Here is a 25,754-nt window from a genome sequence, read left to right on the forward strand (position 1 = left end):
GCTAATCAGAGGCTTCCCATTGAGTCTGTTGGTTGTTGAGTCCCAAGCACCCACGCAACACACAGATGATACTTGGAGCTTTTGTTTTTGCTATTTTTTTGCGTGGCTTTTTCTCTTTTTTTACTGTGACTTGTTCTTCGTTTTATGGGACTAACTTGTGACTGTGGCTTGTGACTTCGTTTTTGTGACTGTGTGGAACCCAGTTCAGCTACTGATTGATTGATTGTGGAAATGGATAAAAAACCCCCCATCCAAACTATGACTATCATCAGGGCATGTAAGAAAAAAAATTAATTTTAATTTTTACCATCTACAATACTGTCTTATTTATTTTATAGTACAGTATATTGATTATTGCTTTCATTTTATGGAGCAATGATCTTCTCGTTAGGCAATAAAATTCATGTTAGGGGTTGTTTTTAAAAGTCTGGAATGGATTAATCCATTTTGCATTACTTTCTATGGGAAGCACGCCTTGGTTTTGGAACGCTTTGGTTTTGGAACAGCCTTCCAAAACGGATTAAGTTTGAGAACCAAGGTACCACTGTATTTTCATCGGAGAAATGTTGGAGGGTATGGGAACAAGTTTAAGAAAAGTGACCTGCCTTATTTGGATAGGCTTCTGAGTCCCAGAGCTGAGCAAACATTCTTGGGATTTACAGAGTGCATCATCCTTGACCAGTGACCATGCTAGCTGCTGATAGGACACCCTCTGGAGAGCCATAGGTTCTCATTCCCATATCTATCTCCAGATTTTGGATAGAATTGTGATTAAAATACAGAGCACACTTCGATTTGGAAAAGGAAGTGCAGTTATGCTCAAATGGACTCTGTTTACAGGAGGAGGCTGTTTCCTGGCACCTGCCCTTAGGAAATAATTGTTCTTATTTTGTTACCTCTGCATTTGAGGGGAATACCTTTGCTGGTGTGAGCTGTTCCCGTCTGTCAGTCTTCAAGGCTAAACCTTCTCCCCTAGTTACTAGCACACCAGTCTCTGAGCATGCGGTGATGATGTGCAGTTGGAACATAGGAATGCTGCCTTCTCCTGAGTCAGACCATTGACCCATGTAGCTCAGTGTCGTTGACACGGACTGGCAGCAATTCTCACATACCCTCCAACATTTCTGCAATGAAAATGGGGACGTCCTATTCAGCAGCAACAACAACACTCCGCCTATCTGACTGGGTTGCCCAAACCACTCTGGGCAGCTCCCGACATAACAAAAACTAAACATTAACAAACTTCCCTGTACAGGGCTGCCTTTGTACGTCTTCTAAAGGTTGTATAGTTACTTATTTCATTGGCTTGGGGGTTGCATAACTCCATGCCCTCCAACATTTCTCTGATGAAAATAGGGACGTCCTAAGGAAAAGCGGGACATTCTGGGATCAAATCAGAAACTGGCTTCTGTAAATCCAGGACTGACCCTGGAAACTAAGGACACTTGGTGGGGGGGGGTATGGAATTTCAGGTGCTGTTTTGTCCCAGCCTTACCTGGAGACGCCAGGGATTGAACCCAACACTTTCTGCATGCAAGACTGCTGAGCTAGGGGGCCCTTCCCCTAGGGCTGTAATAAGCATTTTGTTGCTCTTGTGACTGCACATCTAAATCCATGCACCCAAACACTAAAGCAGCATGCATTGCACAGGCTGTAATTTTCTCCCTGCAGCTACTAAGATATGTATATTTTGAACTACTGACAACATCTTGCGGGAGACAATTACCCCATGCATATTAATGGCAACGGCATCTCTGAGCCCCAATCGTTATGTAGTCAAATTGCCACCACCTGTGCGCAAGAGGGACGTATCAGCAGGTTCAAGGGAATCCCAAGGTTTTCAGAAGCCCTTAAAAAAAAAAAACTTTAAGGAGAAACTTTCCCCCAAACAACTCATTGAAAGCCAAGCATGCTCAGAGGTCACAGATTTGCTGAGTTTCTGTGGGATGAAGTGGGGAATGCAACAAGATATTCTGGAAAAGGGGCTGGCAGGCACACTGAGCAAGAATGCTCCATGACGCAACGTTTTGGTCACATCCAAATCGTATCCAAAGAACCCAGGCAACTGGATTCACAAAGCTACAACCCCCAGAACCCTAAATAAACAACATTTCCCAGGATTCTTTGGGGGGAAAGCCATGTGTTTTAAATCTGCTTTAAATTTACGGTGTGGATGTGAGCTTCGTTGCAGGTCCAGCTTACATGATTTTCTATTATATTTTGAACCTAAAAGAAAGCCCACCCCCTTAGCTGTTAAATTAAAGTGGGGTGAGTGAATACAACATTCAGAAGACCAAGTGGAAGGTTTGATAGTAGTCTTACGTATATTTTTCAGTTATTTCTTCGCATATAAAGTGTTGATAACGTGCACAATGTACTACTGAACCAAAATGGCTCCACCCCTAATGTAAATCAGGGTTTTTGAACTTGGGTCTCTAGCATCTTTTGGACCACAATTCCCACAATCCCTGACCACTGGTCCTGCTAGATTTTTTTTTAATGGGGCAGCAAGCATAATGGTCTAATTGCACCCAGCTTTTCCCGACGTGCTTGCCTTTTACCAGGGAGGGTTGGAAGTTGGGACAGGAGAGAAATTTGGTTCAGTCCAGATTTTAATGTGAATCTACCTGATTCACATTTTCTGACACAATATGTGAACTGGAAAGTCGGCTTCCCTTCGAAATTTGCGCTTCCCTGAATGTTGCGATGTGGTTCTCCACCCAAACGACTTGTATGAAAACCTGAATAGTAGGGGAAAGTAGGCTCAAAGTGCATGCGTTAGGGAGAATAACAATAGGAAACACATTCTGTTACGGGGAATCTCTTGCAAAACTGTGTCCGCTTGGCAAAATTTTATACAGAAAGAATATGAAATGTTCTAGGAGAAATTTGCACTGAAATGCTGATGAATTTTCACGGGAACTTTTAAAAAAATTCACAAATGGCTGCAGGAATATGGGGAACAAGAATTTAAGGTTGGCGAAATGAGAGAGTGAAGTTTAGAGATTCACCTAGCCATGGTTGAAAAATGTTACAGGAGAAATTTGCACTGAAATGCTGATGATTTTTCACGGGAACTTTTAAAAAAATTCACAAATGGCTGCAGGAATGTGGGGAACAAGAATTTAAGGTTGGAGAAATGAGAGAGTGAAGTTTAGAGATTCACCTAGCCCTAGTTTGGAAGGGGAACCTGAACTAGGTGGAGAAATTGCTAAGACCTCTTTCGATTCTCCCCGCCCCCGCCTGTTAATTTTCTTGTGCCCTTGCTGTCCATCAATGAACTGTGTCCCCTCTTGTTTCCAGAAGGCAGGGAGTGTGTAAACTGTGGCGCTACCTCGACCCCCCTATGGAGGAGAGATGGTACGGGGCATTATCTGTGTAACGCCTGTGGACTGTATCATAAAATGAATGGGCAGAACCGCCCCCTGATAAAGCCGAAGAGAAGGCTGGTAAGTGACTTGACTCTCAAAAACTGCACTAACTTCTTATTTTTTCTTTTTCTTCTCCCTCCCTGTCATGTTGTGTTTTTGAATTTCCTCAGCCCAAGATGGAGAACTTTCTGGAGGGAGTAGATTTGGGCACCCCCGCCCAAAGTCTTATCTGTCTGTACAGAAGAGGGTTTTTGAGAGAGCCCAACCCCCCTTTTTCACTATGCCTGCCAAGTTATGTACCATTTCTATGTCTCTCTATATATCTCTTTTATTTTTTTATTTTTAAAAAGAATCAAGTAAGGGGTGGTGATTTTTTCCCGGCGGTTTCAAGGGGGGGGGGGCTGAAGAAAGTGGGAGCTTGGGGGGCGGGCTGGGAAGCATGCGGTAGGCATGAAAAAAGAATCCATTTCATTGTAAAAAAGAGAGAATGTTTTGAAACTAGTTTTTCTCCAAAGTTGAAAGCGTCCTGGATTTAAAAGCAGTGCATCCGTTTCCCATTCATGACGCAGTTTCTGGAACTCCAAAAGGACTAGTGACTTTGGGACTACATTTTTTGTTTTAAATGCCACAGGATGGTATACAGTGTTCTCCATAGTCAAAGCATACCCATCAAAATTAAAACTGTCTGTCATTTTGCCCAGGCTATCCATAAAATTGGACCCTATTATTTTCAAATTCATGTTTTGACCTTCTCCATTTCAATTGGTCACCTAGTTCATGGTCTGGAGCACATGATGCGCACAATTGTGGGAACACATCTTGGCCACTTGGAATGGCTTCACACTCTAGACCTGCTGTTGAGTCGGTTGTGTACAGCTAAGACTGATTGTGTTACTCAACTCCCTTTGGAGCGACCCTAGACACAACCGTGCAGAAATTCAACTTGACATGAGAGAAGAGCCAGTGCCCAGAGGGTTTTCCAGTTGTCCTATGTTATTTGCCCTTTGGAAACAACTGGAAAGTTTCCAGACATTTTGGAACTGCGACTGCAGAACAGGCATGGCTAAGCTGTGGCTCTCCAAATGTTGTCAGACTTCAACTCCCATCAGCCTTAGCTAGCATGGCCAATGGCCAAGGATGATGGGAGTTGGAGTTCCACATCATCTGGAAGGAGACGGGTTTGCCACCCATGTATAAAAGTACAAATCGCGAGTGCTCTATGTGGGAATAGGCTCTGGGGATTGCACCAGGTCCACCTGATAAGGCAATGTGTTTGCATCCAGATGCCTTTGGGAAGCCTGTTACTAAGTCATGAAGGCTACTAAGTCACTTTGACTCCAGCATCTAGTTTTCAGAGGTATACTATCTCTTGAACATGGAGGTTCCATTTAGTTATAGTTGCTCACAACCATTGGGAAACTTGTCCTTCTGACAGGTGTTGATACTTGTCCTCCTTGACTATTAGAACCTCGAAATTCCTTATAACCTTATTTCCAATATAAGAGTATAGCAGTCGGCGTGGGAATCTCATTGAGAAACATGCATGTCTGAGGTGACCTCTAGTGTGGATGACTCACTCAGTGGTGAAAGTTGTGAATCCTTACTTCCTCGGTTAAATTAGAAGCATATGATTGGAGGCATTAGTTGATCCGGCAGGTTTTTAATCTCCATTGTTTTTGGTAATGGGCAGATTGGTTTGTATTTGGAAGAGGCCCTGAACTACAGGAGACACGGAAGTTGGCTTAGTCATGAATGCACTTTAGGTGTGGGAAGCCTGTGCCCCCTCCCCTGAGATATTGCTGGACCTCCACCTCCCATCACCAGTTGATCCACATTCTGAGATCTGCTGAGGGTGTTCTTGTCCGCAGTCCCGCTAGCAAGTGTGTTCAGAGACGTGAGACAGGGCCTTCTTGGTGGTGGTGCCCTGACTTTGGAATTCCCTCCTGCTAGGGGTGTGCTGCTGAGATGGCATTCTAGCTTTGAGGAATTGGTTAATCTGTCTTGGAGATCTAGAGCGTCGTGTTATGCTGTTTTTATTTGTATTTTAAGGATTGCATGTTTTAATATAGTTGGAAACTGCTTTGGGCCTTTTCAGCGAAAAGCAGTCTACAGGTTTTAGAAATGAAACAAATGTACTTCCCGAGTACCCAGAGGTTTTCTCCATCTTGGATAGATGCTAATGACAGTTCTTGTTTCTTGCTTTGCCGAATTGAAAAGGAATGTGTTTGTGAACAGATTGACAAGTGGTGTGCACGCATTGGTAGTGATAGTTCTGTCCAGTACTTTTTTCTGGGAGGACGCATAACCCTAAACATTTTGCGAATCTAAGTTTGGCCTCATTGAGGGGCAGTATTTCAATATGAGTCGGAAAATGAGAGTACCCCTAAACATGTTTTTTAAGAAAAACAGCACTGGTTCTGTCTGTGGTGCTTGGCCTGTGATGACCTATTCACACATGCCTAAATCTTTGATTTATGCTGCTGGTGATCCAGGGTCCAAGTCTACCTGGAGGAGCAACAGCCATTTGAACTCTGCAATAGTCATCTGAGGCCCTTATTCGTGTGCCGCCTCCGTGAGAGGCCCGGAGGGTGACAACACGCGAACAGGGCCTTCTCTGCAGTGGCGCCCCATTTGTGGAATGCCCTCCCGAGGGAGGCTTACGTGGCACCACCATTACATATCTTTAGGCTCCAGGCAAAAACATTCCTCTTCTCCCAGGCGTTTGGCTAATTAATCTACAGCCTTCTAAGTTGTGTGGGTGGGTGGGTTATTGTCTTTTGTTCGTTACTGGCTTATATAATTTTGTGTTCTTATATTTTAAACCACCCTGTGATCCTTGGATGCAGGACGGTACAGAAAATTTAATAATAATTAATAATATCTAGATTTGCCCCCCATTCACAGACGGGCTATCAGTAATTAACAGCCATTGACGCCAAAAGGGAATTGCTTCGTGAGGGTTCAGAACCGTGTCAGGATCAGGTAGGGTTGCCATATTTTGAGGAGTAAAAAAAGAGGACATATTTGCCGACTTCTGCTTTTAACCATGGATTGCTATGACGACTCTCATTTTACATACCCATGAAAAAGAGGACGTGTCCTGGAAAAAGAGGACATATGGCAACCGCCTTGGGCTTTCCACAGGCATCTGGGTGGCCAACGTGAGAATAGGATGCTGGAGTAGATGGGCTCTTCTTGTGATTTTACGAGAGTGCAGAGCAAAAGAGGGGGCTCAGGTAAGGAGAACGGGGCTCTTCCTATCTCTGATACTTACCTTCTTCCAGCTTCTTCTCCCACCTATGTTTCTGCTTGGAAGGAGAAAGATATTGGGGAGACCTTATCTCCCACCTGGCGGAGCGGGACCAAGAGAAGCAGCTTAGGGGAGGAACGTGAATTCAAAACTAGCCCATGGGGAAAGGGTTAAGCAGCCCCCTCCCCTGCCAGTGTTGCAGTCACGAATGGAAACCAACCCCCCCCCCATTGGCTGCTTTCGATTAGAAAAGAAAGGGGGAGGGAATGCGAGGAAATTTACCCATGACTGCGTGTACCGTGTCGTTTGGCCCTAAGGAAATAGGACATTTGTTTGTTTCTACATCTGTTTCTCTAAACGCTTTGGATGACTTACAATGCTGTTCTGATAGAAAAAGGGTTTTCATGCGCGCGAAATATTACGGGGTTGGGGGGCAGAGAGGGGAAACTGAGTGACTCCGGAGGGGGGTGAAATGTGTCTCAGTGCGGTCTGCATGCAATGTCACCCTGTCCTTCCACTTCCCCCAGTGTAGCGTCCTTTTCAGTTGCAGCTGGGCTACCAGGGTGTTTGGGAAGGATCCAGCACCCCCTGCGGTGGCACCCCATATTGTAGTCTGTTTGCCACCCAGAATGAGAAAGGGTTCACTGGCTTGAGACTCCTTCTATAGCTATGGGGAGCAAACAGCCATAGCTCAGTGATAGAGCGTCTGCTTTGCACGCAGAAGGCCACAGGCTCAATCCTAGGCAGGGCTGGGAATGTCTCCTGCCTCAAAGCTGCCCGGAGACCTATTGCCAGCCAGTGTTGACAATACAGAGCTAACGAGTGCACCATGGCTCAGCGGTGGAGCTTTATGCTTTGTGTGGTGAAGGTCCCGGGTTCAAATCCTGACACCCTCAGGGTTAGAATGATGGAGTGGTTGTGGGGGGATTAGGTAAACAGACTGATGCCTGCAGTCCTGAAGAGGCACTGCCGGTTAAAGAAGACCAGGTTTTTGATTCGAGGGCCACATTCTCTGCATTCTCTGGGGCTATGCATGTAAATGTTGCACGTGTACCTCAGGTTTCTTCCCAAAGAATCCTGGGAGTTGTAGTTCATTATGGGTAGCTCCATGAGGGGTAAAACGCAGTTTCCAGTTCCCTGGAAGAAGGTACAGGGTTATAAAGACTAGGACTAGCAGCCTGAGAAACAGTTTCTATCCAAATGCAATTTTGGTTTTAAACGCAGTGTAGGGAGTCTCTAGGGACGCGGGTGGTGCTGTGGGTTAAACCACAGAGCCTAGGGCTTGCCGATCAGAAGGTCGGTGGTTTGAATCCCCGCGACGGGGTGAGCTCCCATTGCTTGGTCCCTGCTCCTGCCAACCTAGCAGTTCGAAAGCACGTCAAAGTGCAAGTAGATAAATAGGTACCACTCCGGCGGGAAGGTAAACGGCCTTTCCGTGCGCTGCTCTAGTTTGCCAGAAGCGGCTTAGTCATGCTGGCCACATGACACGGAAGCTTTACACCGGCTCCCTTGGCCAATAAAGCGAGATATGTGCCGCAACCCCAGAGTCGTCTGCGACTGGACCTAACGGTCAGGGGTCCCTTTACCTTTAAGGAGTCTCTATGGGAGTATATTGTATTTTAAAAATGGTGTCTCAGTGTTTTTAGGGTCTAACCAGGTTGGGATAACTGGGATAGCAGGCTTGTTGGTTTTGAAGGTCAAATGTAGTTTTTTTCTTTCTTCCTTTCAATTTCGTTGTTCTGTATGGGACAATGACAATAAAGATTATTGTATCTATCTTTTGGGGAACTGTGCTTTAAATGCATGGTGTTTGTGGAGCCTGAGAGCAGAAGAATCTGCAGCCGGCATTTTTGACCTGTTCCAAGACCCAGCCCAGGGGCCTTCTTCCCTCGAGTGCCCACACAAATTTCAGATGAACTTTCCGCCTGCGAAAAAGCCAGACACCTGGGGAAGACCAACTCACCACTGCTGGTGAGAATAAAAGTGGTTTTTCGCTTTTTTTCCCCCCTTCAGAGAAAGAGGTTTAAATTTCCTGTCCCTCCCCCGTTTCCTTTTTACATGAATTACGAACAAAACTCAAGGTGCCACCTTGATCTTTTTCTGGCTGTTTCCTTTAATAGTGTCATAGAATTGTCAAGTTGGATGGGAGTCCATAGGGTCATCTAGTCCATAGAATCATAGAGTTGGGTTTTATCCATCGAGTCCAATCCCCTGCCAAGCAGGAAACACCATCAGAGCACTCCTGACATATGGTTGTCAAGCCTCTGCTTAAAGACCTCCAAAGAAGGAGACTCCACCACACTCCTTGGCAGCAAATTCCACTGTCGAACAGCTCTTACTGTCAGGAAGTTCTTCCTAATGTTTAGGTGGAATCTTCTTTCTTGTAGTTTGGATCCATTGCTCCGTGTCTGCTTCTCTGGAGCAGCAGAAAACAACCTTTCTCCCTCCTCTAGTCCAAGCCAATGTGGGAATCACAGCTAAAGAATCCTTGAAAAGGGAAGCCACTGCCCTCCTTAACCAAGGAGGATAATCTTTTTCTTTCCTTTGCTGGGAAAAGCAAAACACCTACAAAGAACTGTTTTCGAGAGAGGACTTCAATTTGGTCCATCCCCTCCCCCTCAAATACCTCCCTTCCTTTTAACTTTCTAAACATAAATTCAGTGTACAAAAGCTAAACTCTTAAGAAATATCTGTGGATTGGAGATTAAACATGATAAATAGTTGTCCTTCTTTCTTCCCTCCTCCCCAGTCTTTACCATTACAACAAGGATGGGGTTGGCACACATCTCTCTGGTCTCAGCCAGCATGGCCAATGGCGCTGGATGATGGGATTTGTAGTCCAGGAACACTGGGAGAGCCGCATCTTCCCAACCCTTACACTCGAGAAAGAAATGGACATATCAGAAGCAGCTGGGATTTATTTCTTTTTGAGAGAAAATGCACCTGCCTAGCTATGAGGGTTTGCATAGGATGGGAACATAGGGAACTGCCTTACTCTGCCTTATGTTTGTTTTCTCCTGCTCCAGAGGGTACTGTTGTTAGCCACTCTGAGCCTGGCTTCGGCTGGGGAGGGCAGGATATACCGGTAAATAAAATTTATTATTATTATTATTACAGTGCCAGATTTACGTATAAGCCAAACAAGCTATAGCTTAGGGCCCCACTCTTAATATACTTCGTCTTAATTGTATTTCAGTTCAACAATTAAATACTTTGATAAAATACATATTTTGTTATGTGCAAATGGCTTTCAATACCACATAACACTTGTCTTGAAAGACCTACATCGGCTCCCAGTACGTTTCCAACCACAATTCAAAGTGTTGGTGCTGACCTTTAAAGTCCTAAATTGCCTCAGCCCAGTATACCTAAAGGAGCGTCTCCACTCCCATCATCTAGCCTGGACGCTGAGGTCCAGCACTGAGGGCCTTCTGGCGGTTCCCTCACTGCGAGGAGCGAAGTTACAGGGAACCAGGCAGAGGGCCTTCTCGGTAGTGGCCCCCGCCCTGTGGAACATCCTCCGATCAGATGTGAAAGAGAAAAACAACTACCAAACTTTTAGAAGACATCTGAAGGCAGCCCTGTTTAGGGAAGCTTTTAATGTTTGATGTATTACTGTATTTTAATATTTGGTTGGAAGCCACCCAGAGTGGCTGGGGAAGCCCAGCCAGATGGGCAGGGTATAAATAAATTATTATTATTATTATTATTATTATTATTATTATTATTATTATAACAATAAAAAAGGATGGCAATAAAAAGAAGTTCATGGCATGGATGCCACTAGCGGTACCTCCCCCCACCCAGACTTTGGTTCCGTACACAACAGGCATTTTGAACACAGTTCGCTCCTTCCAAAGACTCCTGGGAGCTATAGTTTGCAACTGAAGCTCTGCAAGAGGGAAACTGCAGTTCCCAAGGTTCTCTGTTAGGGGTGCTTATATTGTGTGTGCATCTGAGGATATGGCATACAACCAAAGCCTCATGCCAATCTGCCTTGAGTGCTACCAAGGCTGGAAGGCCTCTGAGATTCAGGAGGAGCTAAGATTGGTGCCTCGTTCATCTGAGGGCAGCTCCCAGTGAAATATGCCTGAGGGCTCGAGGCAGAGCCTGATGAGGAGGAGGCAGGGCTAATAGCTACCGTTCTCATGCCAAGCAGGAAAATCAACCTGTTCCCTTGGTGCTGACCCACTTCCTTGAGATTTAAGCCTCTCCCCTAGAGCTCCCGAGTCCAAATAACAGCCGTAAACCTCTTCGGGAAAGAACGATAGCCCTGCTTTGCATGCAGAAGGTCCCAGGGCTGAAATCTTGGCCTGCTGCTGCCATTCCATGGGAGCCATTGAGAGCTTGCAAACAATCTGAGCTTGCAGAAGCAATACTGAGCTAAGTAGACCGATGGCATGGGAAGATAAGAGGAACCTGCTGGACTAAGCCATTGGCACATCTAAGTCATAGAATCATAGAATCATAGAAGAGTTGGAATAGACCACAAGGGCCATCGAGTCCAACCCCCTGCCAAGCAGGAAACACCATCAGAGCACTCCTGACATATGGTTGTCAAGTCTCTGCTTAAAGACCTCCAAAGAAGGAGACTCCACCACACTCCTTGGCAGCAAATTCCACTGTCGAACAGCTCTTACTGTCAGGAAGTTCTTCCTAAGGTTTAGGTGGAATCTTCTTTCTTGTCGTTTGGATCCATTGCTCCGTGTCCGCTTCTCTGGAGCAGCAGAAAACAACCTTTCTCCCTCCTCTATATGACATCCTTTTATATATTTGAACATGGCTATCATATCACCCCTTAACCTCCTCTTCTCCAGGCTAAAGTCCAGCTAAGTCCTGCTCTCACAGCAGCCAACCCAATGCCTCTGCAAAACCTACAAGCAGGACCCTTCCTTAGGGGAGTTTATGAGCATTGTTGAGCTCCAAGGAAAAAGAGTCCACCCACACCCACCCACACCCACACCCACACACGAAGGAGACTGTTCCACTGTCAAACAGCTCTTACTGTCAGAAAGTTCCCCCTGATGTTTAGTGGGAATCACTTTCCTTGTTTAGTGGTACCTCAGAGAGCCAGTGTGGTGTAGTGGTTAAGAGCGGTAGTCACGTAATCTGGGAAACCGGGTTCGCTTCCCCGCTCCTCCACATGCAGCTGCTGGGTGACCTTGGGCCAGTCACACTTCCTTGAAGTCTCTCAGCCCCACTCACCTCACAGAGTGTTTGTTGTGGGGGAGGAAGGGAAAGGAGAATGTTAGCCGCTTTGAGACTCCTGAAGGGGAGTGAAAGGCGGGATATCAAATCCAAACTCCTCTTCTTCTTCTTCTACCTCGGGTTGCAGACGTTTCAGGTTACAGACTCCTCTAACCCAGAAATAGTACCTCGGGTTAAGAAATCGTGCAGCGGCAGTGCAGCGGCCACGGGAGGCCCCATTAGCTAAAGTGGTGCTTCAGGTTAAGAACAGTTTCAGGTTAAGAATAGACCTCCAGAATGAATTAAGTTCTTAACCCGAGATACCACTGTAATTGGAAGCCATTGGTTCGAATCCTACCTTCCCAGGGCCAGGAATCCTACCTTCCCTGTAACTTGGCTTCTCGCAGGGAGGGAACCACCAGAAGGCCCTCGGCGCTGGACCTCAGTGTCCGGGCAGAACGATGGGGGTGGAGACGCTCCTTCAGACTGAGGCCGTTTAGGACTTTAAAGGTCAGCACCAACACTTTGAATTGTGCTTGGAAATGTACAGTTCATGTCTCAGAGTGCAGCTTAGGTTTTAATGACCAATTCCAGGGCTGAGCCTTGCTGTCACTCTCGATTAAATTCTGCTCTCTGTTGTGTGATCATGCCCCCTTTCCAGTCCTCTTTATATTAAGTTATCTTCAATATGAATTGGTTTAGGGTCAGGGAACTGAGTGTGCCAAACGGTCTTGTGAATCGCCTAGCTTTCTGTACCAGCTGAGCTGATTGACATCCAACGCCCTTTAAAAATGTGTTGTGGGGCGGGGATTATTGGCTTGTTTTGTTTTTATTACGCATTCTGTATTTTTATATTGTGATTTTATGTTGCAACTGCCCTGGAACCTGCGGGTAGAGGGCGGTGTAGAAATTTAATAAATAATGATAATCATTTTACAAAACGCATTGCACCACAATGCGACAGGTGTCTAAATCAATGTTGCTACATCCCCAAGGCGTGGCAGAGATAACTTACCTCAAATAGGCTTTCCTACAGAACTCTGGTGTGCATCAGTCCTTAAAGCCAACGTCTACAGATGCCAAGGACTCAGTGCAGCTCAAGTTAAATGTATTTTGTTCCCACTGATTTCAGTATCAATTTTAAGCACGGCCTTAAAGCTCAAATTTGACTTGGTTGGCCCTGGGCCAAACTGGAAGTGTGATATGTTTTCAAGGTATCCATGGCTGTGAATTTGGGGTTCTTGTTGTTGGTTTTTTGTCATTTTCTGATATCTTCAGTGGCGCTAGATTGATAGTGCCCTAGGAGTGTGAATTTTTGGTAACTGGAATAGAGTTCAGCATCCTCAAACTCTCATATTGAAAAATAAGCAGATTCCTAGTCCCTCGGGCGACAAATCTAGGCTTTATAAGTGTGTGGGCAGCAATGATTTGGTGAAAATTCAGCAGGCAGAGGTTGGTACACAGAACTGCCATTGGTTGTATATTTGCGTGTGGGTGTAGAAGGCTGTCGGCAGAGAACTCTCTGTATACACATTTCCCCCTACCCTGTGCAGTTACTGGGAGTTGCAGGTGGGCAGAGTGTGTTATCTCCTGCTTAGGGGCTTCCCATGGGCATCTAGTTGACCACTGCAAGAACAAGATGCTGGACTAAGTGGGTCGTCGGCCTGATCCTGCAGGCGTTTCCTGTGTTCCTAGTCTGTAACCTCCCAGCACAAGCAAAAGAAATAACTGCAGATGGACCAAGTTACAGGATGCATTCTGCTTGCAGAATTCAGTTTTCCTTTGTGCATAAATTGCACTAATGTTGCACAGAATTCTGGTGGTGGTATTTTTTTTTTTTTTTGGAGCACAGAACACATCCATTGACAATTCTTGGCAGACATATTTTCTTTTTAGGTTTGCTCTGCTTGCCTGGCGAGATATATGCAGTCATTGGACTTAAGTTCATTGATTTCACTGGAGGCTCATCCACTATACTTAACTTTTGCCCCAAGCTATTTAGGGACAGGTCTAGGCTTTAAAATGCTTTGTCAGAGCAGGTTTCTTCCCCCCTTTTTCTTTTACCCCTGGTGCTTTCGATGTGAAAACCTGCTCTTTAATGCAGAATTGGAACAAACGCCAATTCAGGTCTCCTGCCTATTGCCATTTGCTCTGAATCAGCAATAAAAAGTGATTATTTTTTTTAAAAAAGTACTCTGGCATTGCACTTTAAAGCGCAGACCTGGGTCTCCAGCTGTTGTTGGACTACAACTCCCATGATCCCTAGCTAGCAGGACCAGTGGTCAGGGTTTATGGGAATTGTAGTCCAAAACAACCAGCTGGAGATGGAAGTTTGGGAAATCCTGCATTAATTGGACACCAGTGGCAGAAACAAACTACCCAGCCATTAAACTGTAGTTGAGGACAAAAGACGGGGTCCTATTCTATGGCATACTTAGCATCAGAATGAATGTGACTGTGAAGAATTACCCAGATAATTCTCTTTTACGGGAGTATGGCAGTTCAAAAAGCAGAGCACACGTGATATTTTGCAGATAGATGGGACCAGGTTCAATCCCCTGGCATTGCTAGTTAAGAGTAAGAATAAATGTTGCAGGCGAGGGGAGTTGCGAAAGCTTCTGTAAAATAGCTTACTGGATGGACTCTTGGCCTGATATGGTATAAAGTCTCTCCGTATGGACTGACGGAGTTTGTTAGTCATGGTATAATTGTGGCTGGAGCCAAGGGAACGTTATTTTGGAGGCTGTTTTTCTATCATGTAGAACAACAACCCCAAGTCCATGTTTGTGGGTGTTTTTGAGCATTTGTTTATAGCAAACCTGTATGGGTTGCCACTCCCTAGGAAAAAAATGTTTGACAGAGGGGATGGGGGAAAGTCTCTGTTCAGGGGCAATGGGGAAATGTCTCTGTTCCTAGTGTCTTCAGTTAAAAGGATCAGGGTTTGAGAAGAGTTTTTTCTGGAGACCTGCAGCTATGACAGTTAGGGTAGCAGAATCGTGGGTTAGTCTGACCTGGTAAAAGGCAGTCTGTTAGGGGACCATTAACCATGCAAAATTGTCTATCCAGCTGCTTAAAATCTCTGTCCCCAATCTGCCCCATAGATAGCAAAGCAGAAGAGTTCTTGAGCCCCTGTGGGCTCCTGTTAGGGTCAGGTAAGAAACGCGTTCACGCATTTTGGATGCAAATGTACAAAATGCCTGCACTGAAAACGCAGCCAATCCTCTAAATACACACTTGTCTGAGTTTTGCGGCACAGCTCCTCAGCTCCAAAATGTGCACGTTAAGGAAAAGGGCCCACAAAGACGAAAAGAAATTGCATGCAAAAATGGATAGGATGGACACCTCAAAATACACATATTAGGAAAAAAATATGTGCAAAATGAATGTGAATTTCTGTGCAGGCTTGAAAACAGTAATTTGCAAACGAATGCAGTTATGAGGTGGTCTGGATTTAAGATTGTGGAGAAACAGATTCTGCTTGTGGTCTTCCTGTAAACTTCTGGTTGGTCCTTGTGGAAACAGAACTGCATGAGTCTTTGCCCTGACCCAGTAGGCTCTTCTCTTCTTATTTCTCCATCTCTAGTCTCCTTACATTGTTGATGGTGTTAATTTTGCCTTAGTGGGCCATGCAGAGAGTTCATTTCACCTGATCTATAATGAAAAGCAATTGCACCAACACCACCAATGCAATGTTACAGAATTCTATAACATCTCCACTGAAAGCAGGTACTTTGGCACTGGTGGGGTTCTGTCGTAGCCTTAAACTCACAACACAGGAATGTTTTTTTTAAAAAAATATTGGTGTGACTTACAGGTTTATGACTGTGGCGTTAAGACGATGCATCCTTTGCACTGCAAGCCTTTTGATATCCTCTTATTGGAACAACCAGCCTTCACCCAGCCAATCACGTACACAAAAGACTTTAAGAATTACTTTTGGCAAAGATGCCTCTATGATTCATTCTTTGGCAAAACTGCCTATTCTTTTCCATTTGTGATGCAGGAATCTCTTGGAGTATGAATATATGCTTTATATTTCCAATCCCCGCATGCGAAAACAACAAGGCTCTTGCACGTTGCGAAAGATTGCTAAGCCGTTACAATAATTTCAGCATGACAGCTTAATGATTTGGTATTCCACACTGTGGAATACTCTGGCTTTTCCTCGTTTTTGCTATTTGATGTGACACAGCGGGGACATGATTTTTGCCTTGCTCTCTCTCCTAAGGGACACAGGCTCTCTCCATATGACTTTCTTAAAAAACGAGGCAGTGCCTCTTAAAATCAACAATAGGGATTCTGTTCCCCCAGGATGGGATGGTGGATTCCTTCGCAATGGTGGAACAGGCTATCTCCATACCCTCCAACATTTCTCCATTGAAAATAGGGGTAATGCATAATAATAATAATAATTTTACTATTTATACCCCACCCATTGACTGGGTTGCCCCAGCCACTCTGAGCAGCTTCGAATGTATATAAAAACATAAAAAACTTCCCTATACAGGGCTGTCTTCAGATGGCTCAGGAGTCGCATAACTCCATACCCTCCAATATTTCTCTGATGAAAATAGGGACATCCTAAGGAAAAGCGGGACATTCCGAATCAGGAACTGGGATGGCTTCTGTTAAACCAGGACTGCCCCTGGATAGAGGGGCACTTGGGGGTTCTGCCTGGTCTGGGGGCAGAGCAGTTATTAATTAATGCCTCAACACTTACCTCCCTCCATCTCCAGGTTCTGGGGATGGGGAGATGATTCTGTATCCTTGCACATCATTCTATAACTAGGGTAGCCTTTCACAGAGACATAGAATCATAGAATTGGAAGGGAGAGGGACCCCAAAGTTCATCTAGTCCAATCCTCATTGACCTCAGGCAGCGCGGCTATTGCTCAGGGATGAAAGGCACTTATTTCTTCACAATGCAGACATGGTGTGTGTGTTAAAGGATGTGGTGTGCCTCTGAAAAAACACACAAAAACAGGTTTCTAGAAAACTAGGTGCCAGGAAGAAGGGTTTGACACACTGTGTGTGTGTGTGTGTGTGTGTGTGTGTGTGTGTGTGTGTGTGTGTAATGATTCATGCCAGTATGTGAGTTCCCCAGCCCTGAAGTCTGAACTGGGACAGTCCACAAACGTAAGAAACTAAGCTTTGTGCAAAACCTGGGCTGGAATGACTCCCGTCTCCTGTGGAACGGAACACCTAAAACACAGGCCCGATTTCCCTAACACTACAGTTCCCTGGCTGCTTGTTATGGCTGCTTTACTTCAGACATGATTCTGGCCTCTTTGCATTTTCTAAACGCCTGCCAAAAAGATCCGTATACAACCTGGTGCATGTGCTAGTCAGCTAAACTAAAGATCATAATCCAACAAGATTTGGGGATGCAAGACTTGATACTTTAAAGTAGCTTTTAAAACCAAGTCAAGAAGTTGGATAGCAGTCAGTGGACTCTTGTCACTTCCATGTCATTTTCTTTCTGGGATATGATGCAATATTTTTTTGAGAGAGAGTAGATGTAAGGTAAATGGCAGGCTAAGAGCCCAAATTCTCTTTTAAATCCCTGGTCAGCCAGGAGTGTTCTAGCGGGCTTTACACAAGACCTTTAATTCAGTTGCCTACCTGTAAAATGGGCATAACAAAACTGGCCCTTTGTATGGTGATATTATTGCCACTTTGTACATATTTCTGAAATCCTTGGCTTTCAAAATCAGTTTCTGGAGAATCAACTTGACTTAAAACTCCAGGCTTAAATTAAGCTTCTGATTTAAGGCAGGGAGATTGGACAAGCTAGATGGTGCTGTGATGTTGTTGTCTTCTGAAAACGTGTATTAACTAGCAAGTCTGTTCCAAAATCCCCATTACTGGTGCACAAAGGGTTTTTGCACATTCATAGGCTCCTCATATTTAGGAAACCATTTTCTCTAATAAATAAATAAATAAGTATCAAAAGAATTGTTGAGTATTTTTAGTTGGTGTTGTAGGAGGGAACAGCCCGAGTGAAAAAAAGTAAAATTTGCATGGCTCGTGCATAACAGATGATGTGTGCTGTTACTTTGATGCAATTAATCAATGGGAAATCTATGGATACAATACACTGTGGATAGAACACAACCCAAGTCATCGTCAACCTCTTAATACTTTGTTTCAGAGCTGCAAGATGCATAAATATATATACAGAATGTGAGCAAATGCCCACATCCCTGTAATGTCCTACTTATCGTGGCAAATGTCTGTAATTGACTACAATTCACTGCTTTGGATATACATCAATGCGCCATGGTCCACCTTTTGACATCTTTGTAACACGCCTGTTTTTTCTTTTTCTACCCCAGTCAGCGGCAAGAAGGGCAGGAACATCGTGCGCAAATTGCCAGACCACCACCACCACCCTGTGGAGGAGGAACGCCAACGGAGACCCCGTGTGCAACGCCTGTGGGCTGTATTACAAGCTCCACAATGTAAGTGAGGCGGTAACTCTCTGAAGAATACCTTTTGGGGTTGAAACTAGGGTAGAATATATTTCCTGGCTTGCGTGTGGACAGGCAAACCACAGAACTTTATCTCAGCAGCTCCTGCTTGGGGGCCCCTTTAGCTGAAGACAGTGCACTTCAATGCACACTGCGGCTGTTCAGCGAACTCTAACGCACTCTGAATGAAGCTGTGCTAGTCAGGTTGAAATGGGCCCCATGGTGACTTCATGGTATTGTAACATATAAAGGGAAGCAAGAGAAGTCAAGCTGACAGTCCTTTTAATGGGGCTGCACATTGTATGGAATGCTGGTTGGAAGACATAATAATAATAATAATAATAATAATAATAATAATAATAATAATAATAACAACAGCAACATTTTAATTCTGCCCTCTAATTTGATCAGGGAAAGTGAAAATGATTTGCTTCCCAACCATTTATCCTCATAACAACCCTGTAAGGTAGGATAGGCTGAGGAAAGGTGATTGGAAAAAGGTCACCGGGGAGCTTCACGTGTGAGTGAGATTTGAACCCAGGTCTTCTTAGGTCCTAGTGCAGTAGTTTAACATTGAGGTATTGGCTAGATAATACATTCTTCTAACCAAAATGAAAATTTCCTGATTAGAAAGGTAGCAGATTCACAGGGACCCTTTACAGCTTGCGTCTCGATTCTTGCTAGGGTTGCCATCCATTTTCCCCCTCCCAAAACTCCTGAGGCACAAAGAACTGCCAGGCCAGCTGAAAATTAGCAGGCGCAGTGTATTCTCATCACCACACTGTCGCCACAAGATGGGAAAAGGGCCCTCGTTAAATTCCTCTCTGTCGGATGGTAGCCAAAGTATTAGAAGCCCTACAGGGCAGGGAAAAGGTGGCAACCCTAATATTCTCACAAAGCTCTGGAACATTTTTCTTGAGCCTCTGCTTCAAGGGGAAGGGGGAAATAAAGAAAGTGACACAAGCAATTCTCCAAAAGAAGGGAATCTGATTTTGTCCGGTGGGTGAAAAAGTCTGCTTTGGCTGTGTCGGGGTGCTTTTAGTACATCTGATATTCTTTTAAATCGACGTGTTTGTGGGAGCAAGAGAGGCTGTTGTTTCATTTCATTTTTTGCCCTTGTTTTTATTATGTATTTTGCGTTTTTATGCTGTGAACCGCACCGATGAAGGGTTTTTAAAATACAAATCAAATCAAATAAATAAGTAAAATAATGCTCATAAAAAGAGATGGGGAAATTTATATGAAAAGGTGCATCCTGTAACAAAATCTCCCAGGGTGGAATGCTGGCCAATGAGCTGTGACCTTTACTAGCACACTCCATTCCACCCTCTGTTGTCTCTCACCTCCCCTTAGCAGCCAGTCAGTACTCCATGCCCTTTCAGCATGCTATTTTGGGAAGTTTCTGTCCCGGCCCCGGGGAGGTTTCCTCTTAAGTTTTTGCACACATTTGCAAACCTTGGGTTTTCCCCAAGCTACTTAAAACCCCCTTCCATGGATGCAGTTTCAGTTATTCAAGGACTGGTGCTGAGAGGTGACATGATAGACATTTACAAAATGGTGCATGGGATAGAGGAAGTGAGCAGACACCCAGTGTTGGAAAATCCATGATGTATAAAAGGAAGCGCTTCATGCAGTGCACAGTTCAGCTATGGAACTCACTGCCACTGGAAGCAGTAATGGCCACCAGCTTGGATGGCTTTAAAAATGGATGGAGCAGTGCTTCTGAATCCCAGTTGTTGGGAACCACTGATTGGCCACTGCAAGAACAGGATGATGGACTTGATGGGACATTGACGTGGTCCAGTAGTCTTTTCCTACAATCACATGCTAGAATAAGGTTGCTATTTATATATCTGATAGGGTGCCCTACCTCGAAACAAAATTAAAAAATTCCTTCCAGTAGCACCTTAAAGGTTAAGGGACTGACTCTGGGGTTGCGGCGCTCATCTTGTTTATTGGCCGAGGGAGCTGGCGTACAGCTTCCGGGACGTGGCCAGCATGACTAAGCCACTTCTGGCGAACCAGAGCAGCGCACAGAAACGCCGTTTACCTTCCCGCCGGAGCGGTACCTATTTATCTACTTGCACTATGACGTGCTTTCAAACTGCTAGGTTGGCAGGAGCAGGGACTGAGCAACAGGAGCTCACCCCGTCGCGGGGATTCGAACCACTGACCTTCTGATCGGCAAGTCCTAGACTCTGTGGTTTAACCCACAGCGCCACCCGCGTCCCTAAGTAGTTGGTCTCTAAGTAGCACCTTAGAGACCAACTAAGTTTGTTATTGGTATGAGCTTTCCTGTGCATGCACACTTCTTCAGATACTGGAGGGATTTTTTAAATTTTGTTTCAAATTTGTTTATTTTGTTTCAACTACGGCAGACCAACACGGCTACCTACCTGTAACTGGTGCCCTACCTGACAGTCTTGCATTTGAAGGGCTCTCGGGGGGCATTCCTCTATTTGAGGGTAGTCTTTATCTGAAGGACTGCCTGAAACCAAGTCTGGTTTAAAAGACCAAGAAGCATTAGGAAGGGAGCTTTTGCCCATCAGCCACTTGGCAGCTGAGCACGCCTGCACAATTTGTGCTTCTGTTTAAGATACAGTCCTTATAATTTGCTGCCCTGGGCTGCTTTGGAAGGAAGGGCGGGATATAAATTTAATGAACAAATAACGAACTTGCAAATGTTATGCAAATTTGAGCCTTTTGCTTTGGGGATGCACGCTCTCTCTCCTTTTGACAACGCATAAGTGGCACCCCCAAAATATGCTGCCTGGTAGACTTTGTTCCCATATCTAGGTGTAAAGGCAGCTACAAAAACACACGACCCTTAAGGAAATGACTGAAAAGAATCGTCTTATCGTGACAGCAGTAATAGCAGAGCTTTAGCACTAGAGTTGGCGGTTCTAATCCCTGCAATGGGGTGAGCTCCCGTTGCTCGGTCCCTGCTCCTGCCAACCTAGCAGTTCGAAAGCACATCCAAGTGCAAGTAGATAAATAGGTACCACTCCAGCGGGAAGATAAATGCCGTTTCCGTGCGCTGCTTTGGTTCGCCAGAAGCGGCTTAGTACTGCTGGCCACAGGACCTGGAAAAACTGTCTGCAGACAAACGTCGGCTCCCTCGGTCAGTAAAGCAAGATGAGCGCTGCAACCCCAGAGTTGTCCATGACTGGACCTGACGGTCAGGGGTCCCTTTACCTTTAGAACTAGAATAATGTGAATGGGGGCAGCGGGGTGAGATTTTTTAATTGCTTTGTACGATGTTCCTTGCACTTTCTTTAATTTTTAAAAAAGCGATTTCTCACTTTTATGTGAGGCTTTAAAAAAATATATTTTGCCCTCAGCAGCTTTCATGCAGCCCCCCTTCAAAACTAGTGGGGATGGTTGTGGGGTGGTGTTTTTAATGCATGTATTCATTTCTGAATTTAAACTGGGTCAGCTTCCACCTTTCCCCCTCTACTTCCACCTCTCCTGGGCGAGTAAATGTTTTTTCATGAAAGAAAAATAGAGACATGCCCCCCTCCCTGCACAATTATGTGAATCATACAGTGACTTTATTGATATTAAAATGCTGCCTTTTTCGGATCTGGAATTGAGTGACACTGGCATATTTATGCTCTGAGCTGTCCTGAGATCTATGGGTATAGGGCAGTATACAAATTTAATAATAGTAATAATAGTAATAATAGTAATAATAATATTAATCTGCTAACATGCCAACCCAGCTCATTTCTTGGCTCTGTTGTTGAAACGTCATCGCTCCCACAAATTTTGTCTGACCTCCCATAGCTGTGTTTCTGTTCTCATGTGAATTGGGTAGTTCTTGTCAGGAGTTCAGCCTACACTCAAGTAGGACCCTGGCAGAGACACATGCCCGACTGGCATGTTCCTTCTCTCCTGGTTGATTGTTCGGGAGCTTCAAAAGCTTTCTTCAGACCGAACATCACAGCGACCGATGCCAACAGACATCGGCACACTTAGGGATCTGCAGAGTTTGCGCAGTTGCGTAACAGACCTCAGCAACTCAGCATTTTGGCTAATCTACTTTATTTACATATAAACACACACGAAGCACTGGAACATGGCTCCCTCTCTCTCTAGCTTTAGACAGCAAAGAGAAAAAGAACAAATAGTCCCTTTTCATGGAACACAGTAACACAAACATCCTGTTTCCGTCACTTCCCACTCTGTGGAGTCAAAACATATACCGTCATGTGATAGACAAAAATCCCATGACTGCAATCATGGAGCAGGAATTCTAACAGTTCTGCCTTTAAATGCAAACTGCACTGAAATCTCCCCCATACCGAAACACAACCCACCAGTTAAGGACTAAAGTTTAGGAAAAGGCTTTAATGCCAGGTCAGACTATTGGTTTATTTAGCTTAGTATTGTCTACACTGACTGGCAGAGGCTCTCAAAGGTTTCAAAATGGGGGTTGAACTTGGCACCGTCTGCATTCAAAGCAGATGTCCTCCTGCCAAGCTGCTCCCTTTTAGCGATTAATGAGACGTTTGCTACCAGCAGATCATATCCAGTTAAGACTGCTTTAGTCCATGATGAGAAAGGAAGGTGTTAGTAAACCACAGGCCTACTTTTTTAAAACAACAACAACAAACAAGCCCCAAACCACCTGCAGATCACAAGGTCTTTTGGTTAGAGGTTCAGGTTGATTTGTTGAGGAAACTGTCCTCTTTTCCCTTGCCTTGGTACCATAGAAAAGGGTGAGAGATCACCGCAACAACTTTGGGGAAATATATTTTCAGGGGTTTGTGAGGGAAAGATGGGAGAAAAAAAGATGAGAGTATATACTAAACAGCATATTTGGGGGTTCGGTAAGTGGAAAGCTTAAGAAAGAGGTGTTCTCTTTACCTTTTATTTGGTGTTTTAAAGAATGTACATTGATAATAAAAAGAACATTTTGCATAAAACACGGGGAAATAGGAAGAAGAAAAGATGAATACAATTCTTGTTGATTCAGCAGTACAGTCAAACCTCGGTTGTTGGACGTAATCCGTTCCGGAAGCCTGTTCAGCTTCTGAAATATTCGACAACCGAGGCGTGGCTTCTGATTGGTTGCAGGAACTTCCTGCACTCAACCTGAAGCCGTGCCGGATGTTTGGCTTCTGAAAAATGCTCGAAAATTGGAGCATTTACTTCCGGGTTTTCGTCGTTCATGAGCCAAAACATTCCAAAACGGAGGTGTTTGGGAACTGAGGTTTGACGGTACAAAAGGAAATTACCAGTGATTGACAGATTTCCAAAATGACTTCACCCCCCTTGCAATTAAATATATTCAATCAAACATATGGCATAAGGGGTATATGGATTTAAACTTTTCCCGTTTGAGTGACTCTTGAGTCAGATTTGCAGCTTTTGGGTCCTTTTGCTTGTGTCACTGTTCAGTTTTAGATGCCAGAAGTGCAGCAGGACTTACTTCCTTACTCTTTAGATGGCAATATGTATTCCATCACATACTTCAAAACATGGGTCTCCAGCCTTGCTCTGTTTGAGGGTCTCTCTGCCGATTGGCTAGACAGCATCTTAAAAAGCAGAGACATCACCTTGCCAACAAAGGTCCATATAGTTAAAGCCATGGTTTTCCTGGATCCCCCAAATCCCCATCCTGACAGATAGGAATTAGTTTCATTTGAAACATTTTGCCCTATGTAGCTTTTGGAGGAGGAGGAAGAGTTGGGAAGGCAGGTGGGGAGACGAGACGGCCCCACAAAAAGATTAATTGATTTTTGTTTAGATTAACAGACCCCTGACTATGAAGAAAGAAGGCATCCAGACCCGAAACCGAAAAATGTCTAGCAAGTCGAAAAAGTGCAAAAAGGTCCATGACACTTTGGACGATTTCCCTAAGGGCGGCTCCTTCAACCCTGCCGCCCTGTCGAGACATATGTCTTCCATCAGTCACATTTCGCCCTTCAGCCACTCGGGTCACATGCTTACCACACCCACTCCGATGCACCCGCCTTCCAGCTTGTCCTTCGGACCTCACCACCCGTCCAGTATGGTCACCGCCATGGGCTAAGATCGCGCCCGAGAGAGAGACTTAAATCCCCGCTGCGATGCTTCCTTTCCTTTTTTTAAGTTCTCAGAACGAGAGGTACGTTGATAATCCTTGCCTTGTTAAGAGGCGAGAGCGCTTCCCCCTCGGCACACGAATGGACAAGGGCGCAGAAAGAAAAATGAAATCTTTAAAAGTTGGACGGAGGCGTAGAAACGAACCCCCCCCCCAAGCAAATGTCGTGGGGAGGTGAACTCTTGGGGGCTTTTTCTCAAGTGTCTTTTGCGTTGCCAGCCACCAAATTTGGGGTCCCATTTGTGAATAAACCATTCTGACGCAAGTCCGCTCTTGAACTGGGTTTCTAGGGTCGCGGAGAAGAGGTGAAAGGCTGCCCACCCCCCAAATCCCCAACCTTTCCCCCCCACTCGCTCCCCCAAAGACAAGCAGATTGATGCTGAACACTGTATAACTTATATTGTAAGAAATTCTGTACATTTTTGAAGAACACTCTTGACATCTGCTTAGCTGTAAAAAAAAAAAAAATGGAAAGGAAAGGAAAATGGCTTGTTGGTCAAATGAAATACTGAGTTGAATGTTTTCCTGGTACGGACTGAGAAGAACGAGGTCGGACCGGCATATGGACAAACTGCCACTTGCGTTTTTTGCTCTTTCTCTCTCTCTCTCTCTCTTTCTTCACTCACTGGCTCAAGTTGTTTTGACGCATTAAAAAAAAATTAATCCAAGTTGTAGGCGAATCATGCATTCCAGGCTACGGGGCCTCTGAACAATAGGGGATGTTTTTGTTTTTGAAGGGTTTCAGGGCAGTTGGTGTGACATTCAGCTTGTAGCTGCGGCGAGTTTGTCCAGGCCTTATACGCATTGTGAACAAGTTCCTGTAATTGTTGTTTGTATGTATAATTCAAAGCACCAAAATAATAATAAAAAAACGAGATGTAGATTTATTTCATCCTATGATACAGACTGAATGGTTGTATAAATTTTACTTACTGCTAGTGTTAAGAACTGCGCTTTTGATTTTGTTTTCATATTTTCCCCCTCTTTTTTTTGGAGAATAAACTAGATTAAATTCTGTTGATTTCTTGTCTGCTTATGCTTTCGGAGTGATGTTCAAAGGTTCTCTGTGTGTGTGTGTGTGTGTGTGTGCGTGTGTGTGTGTGCGCGTGTGTGTCCGTGTGCCTCTGCTTCCATGGAAAAGGATTTGGTCCTGGGCCCGAGGATTCTCGGGATCCAGGATTTTAAGACCAGCAACATGGAAACAATTTTAAAGGATTGTAGGAATATAGGAAGCTATTTTAGACCAAGTCAGGACACCAGTCTATCTAGATCAGAATGGTCTACACTGCTGGTCTTCTACTGGTTGGGTGGGAACCCACTAGTGGGTCATGGCCTGATCCAAGGTGGGTCGCAACAGAAGCACCACCACCATTCAAATATATGGGGAA

General features: G+C 44.8%; 1 protein-coding gene and 1 long non-coding RNA gene across 14 annotated transcripts in view; one reads left to right on the plus strand and one right to left on the minus strand.

Annotated features, from left to right (window-relative positions):
* Positions 1 to 25,387, plus strand: part of GATA3 (GATA binding protein 3) — a 76,396-nt gene extending 51,009 nt beyond the window's left edge. For 6 of the 13 annotated variants that reach the window (XM_081210287.1, XM_081210289.1, XM_081210288.1 and 3 more), the window contains exons 4-7: positions 3,304 to 3,449; positions 3,542 to 3,667; positions 18,148 to 18,269; positions 24,039 to 25,387. In XM_081210287.1, the coding sequence (XP_081066413.1) occupies positions 3,304 to 3,449; positions 3,542 to 3,667; positions 18,148 to 18,269; positions 24,039 to 24,315 (671 nt within the window). In that variant the 3' untranslated portion in view covers positions 24,316 to 25,387. Of the gene's footprint in view, positions 1 to 3,303; positions 3,450 to 3,541; positions 3,668 to 18,143; positions 18,270 to 24,030 lie in introns of all 13 variants that reach the window. The other 7 variants (XM_081210293.1, XM_081210294.1, XM_081210292.1 and 4 more) reach the window with 6 other exon arrangements.
* LOC308595906 lies at positions 9,088 to 18,002 on the minus strand. Its single transcript, XR_014012202.1, has 3 exons — positions 12,312 to 18,002; positions 9,737 to 9,911; positions 9,088 to 9,653 (listed from the first exon to the last, which is right to left on the minus strand). It is a non-coding gene; the product is annotated as an uncharacterized lncRNA (long non-coding RNA).
* Positions 25,388 to 25,754: the final 367 nt, after the last annotated feature.

The sequence above is a fragment of the Podarcis bocagei genome (assembly GCF_964188305.1).
Source record: "Podarcis bocagei genome assembly, chromosome: 10".
Classification (NCBI taxonomy): Eukaryota; Metazoa; Chordata; class Lepidosauria; order Squamata; family Lacertidae; genus Podarcis; species Podarcis bocagei.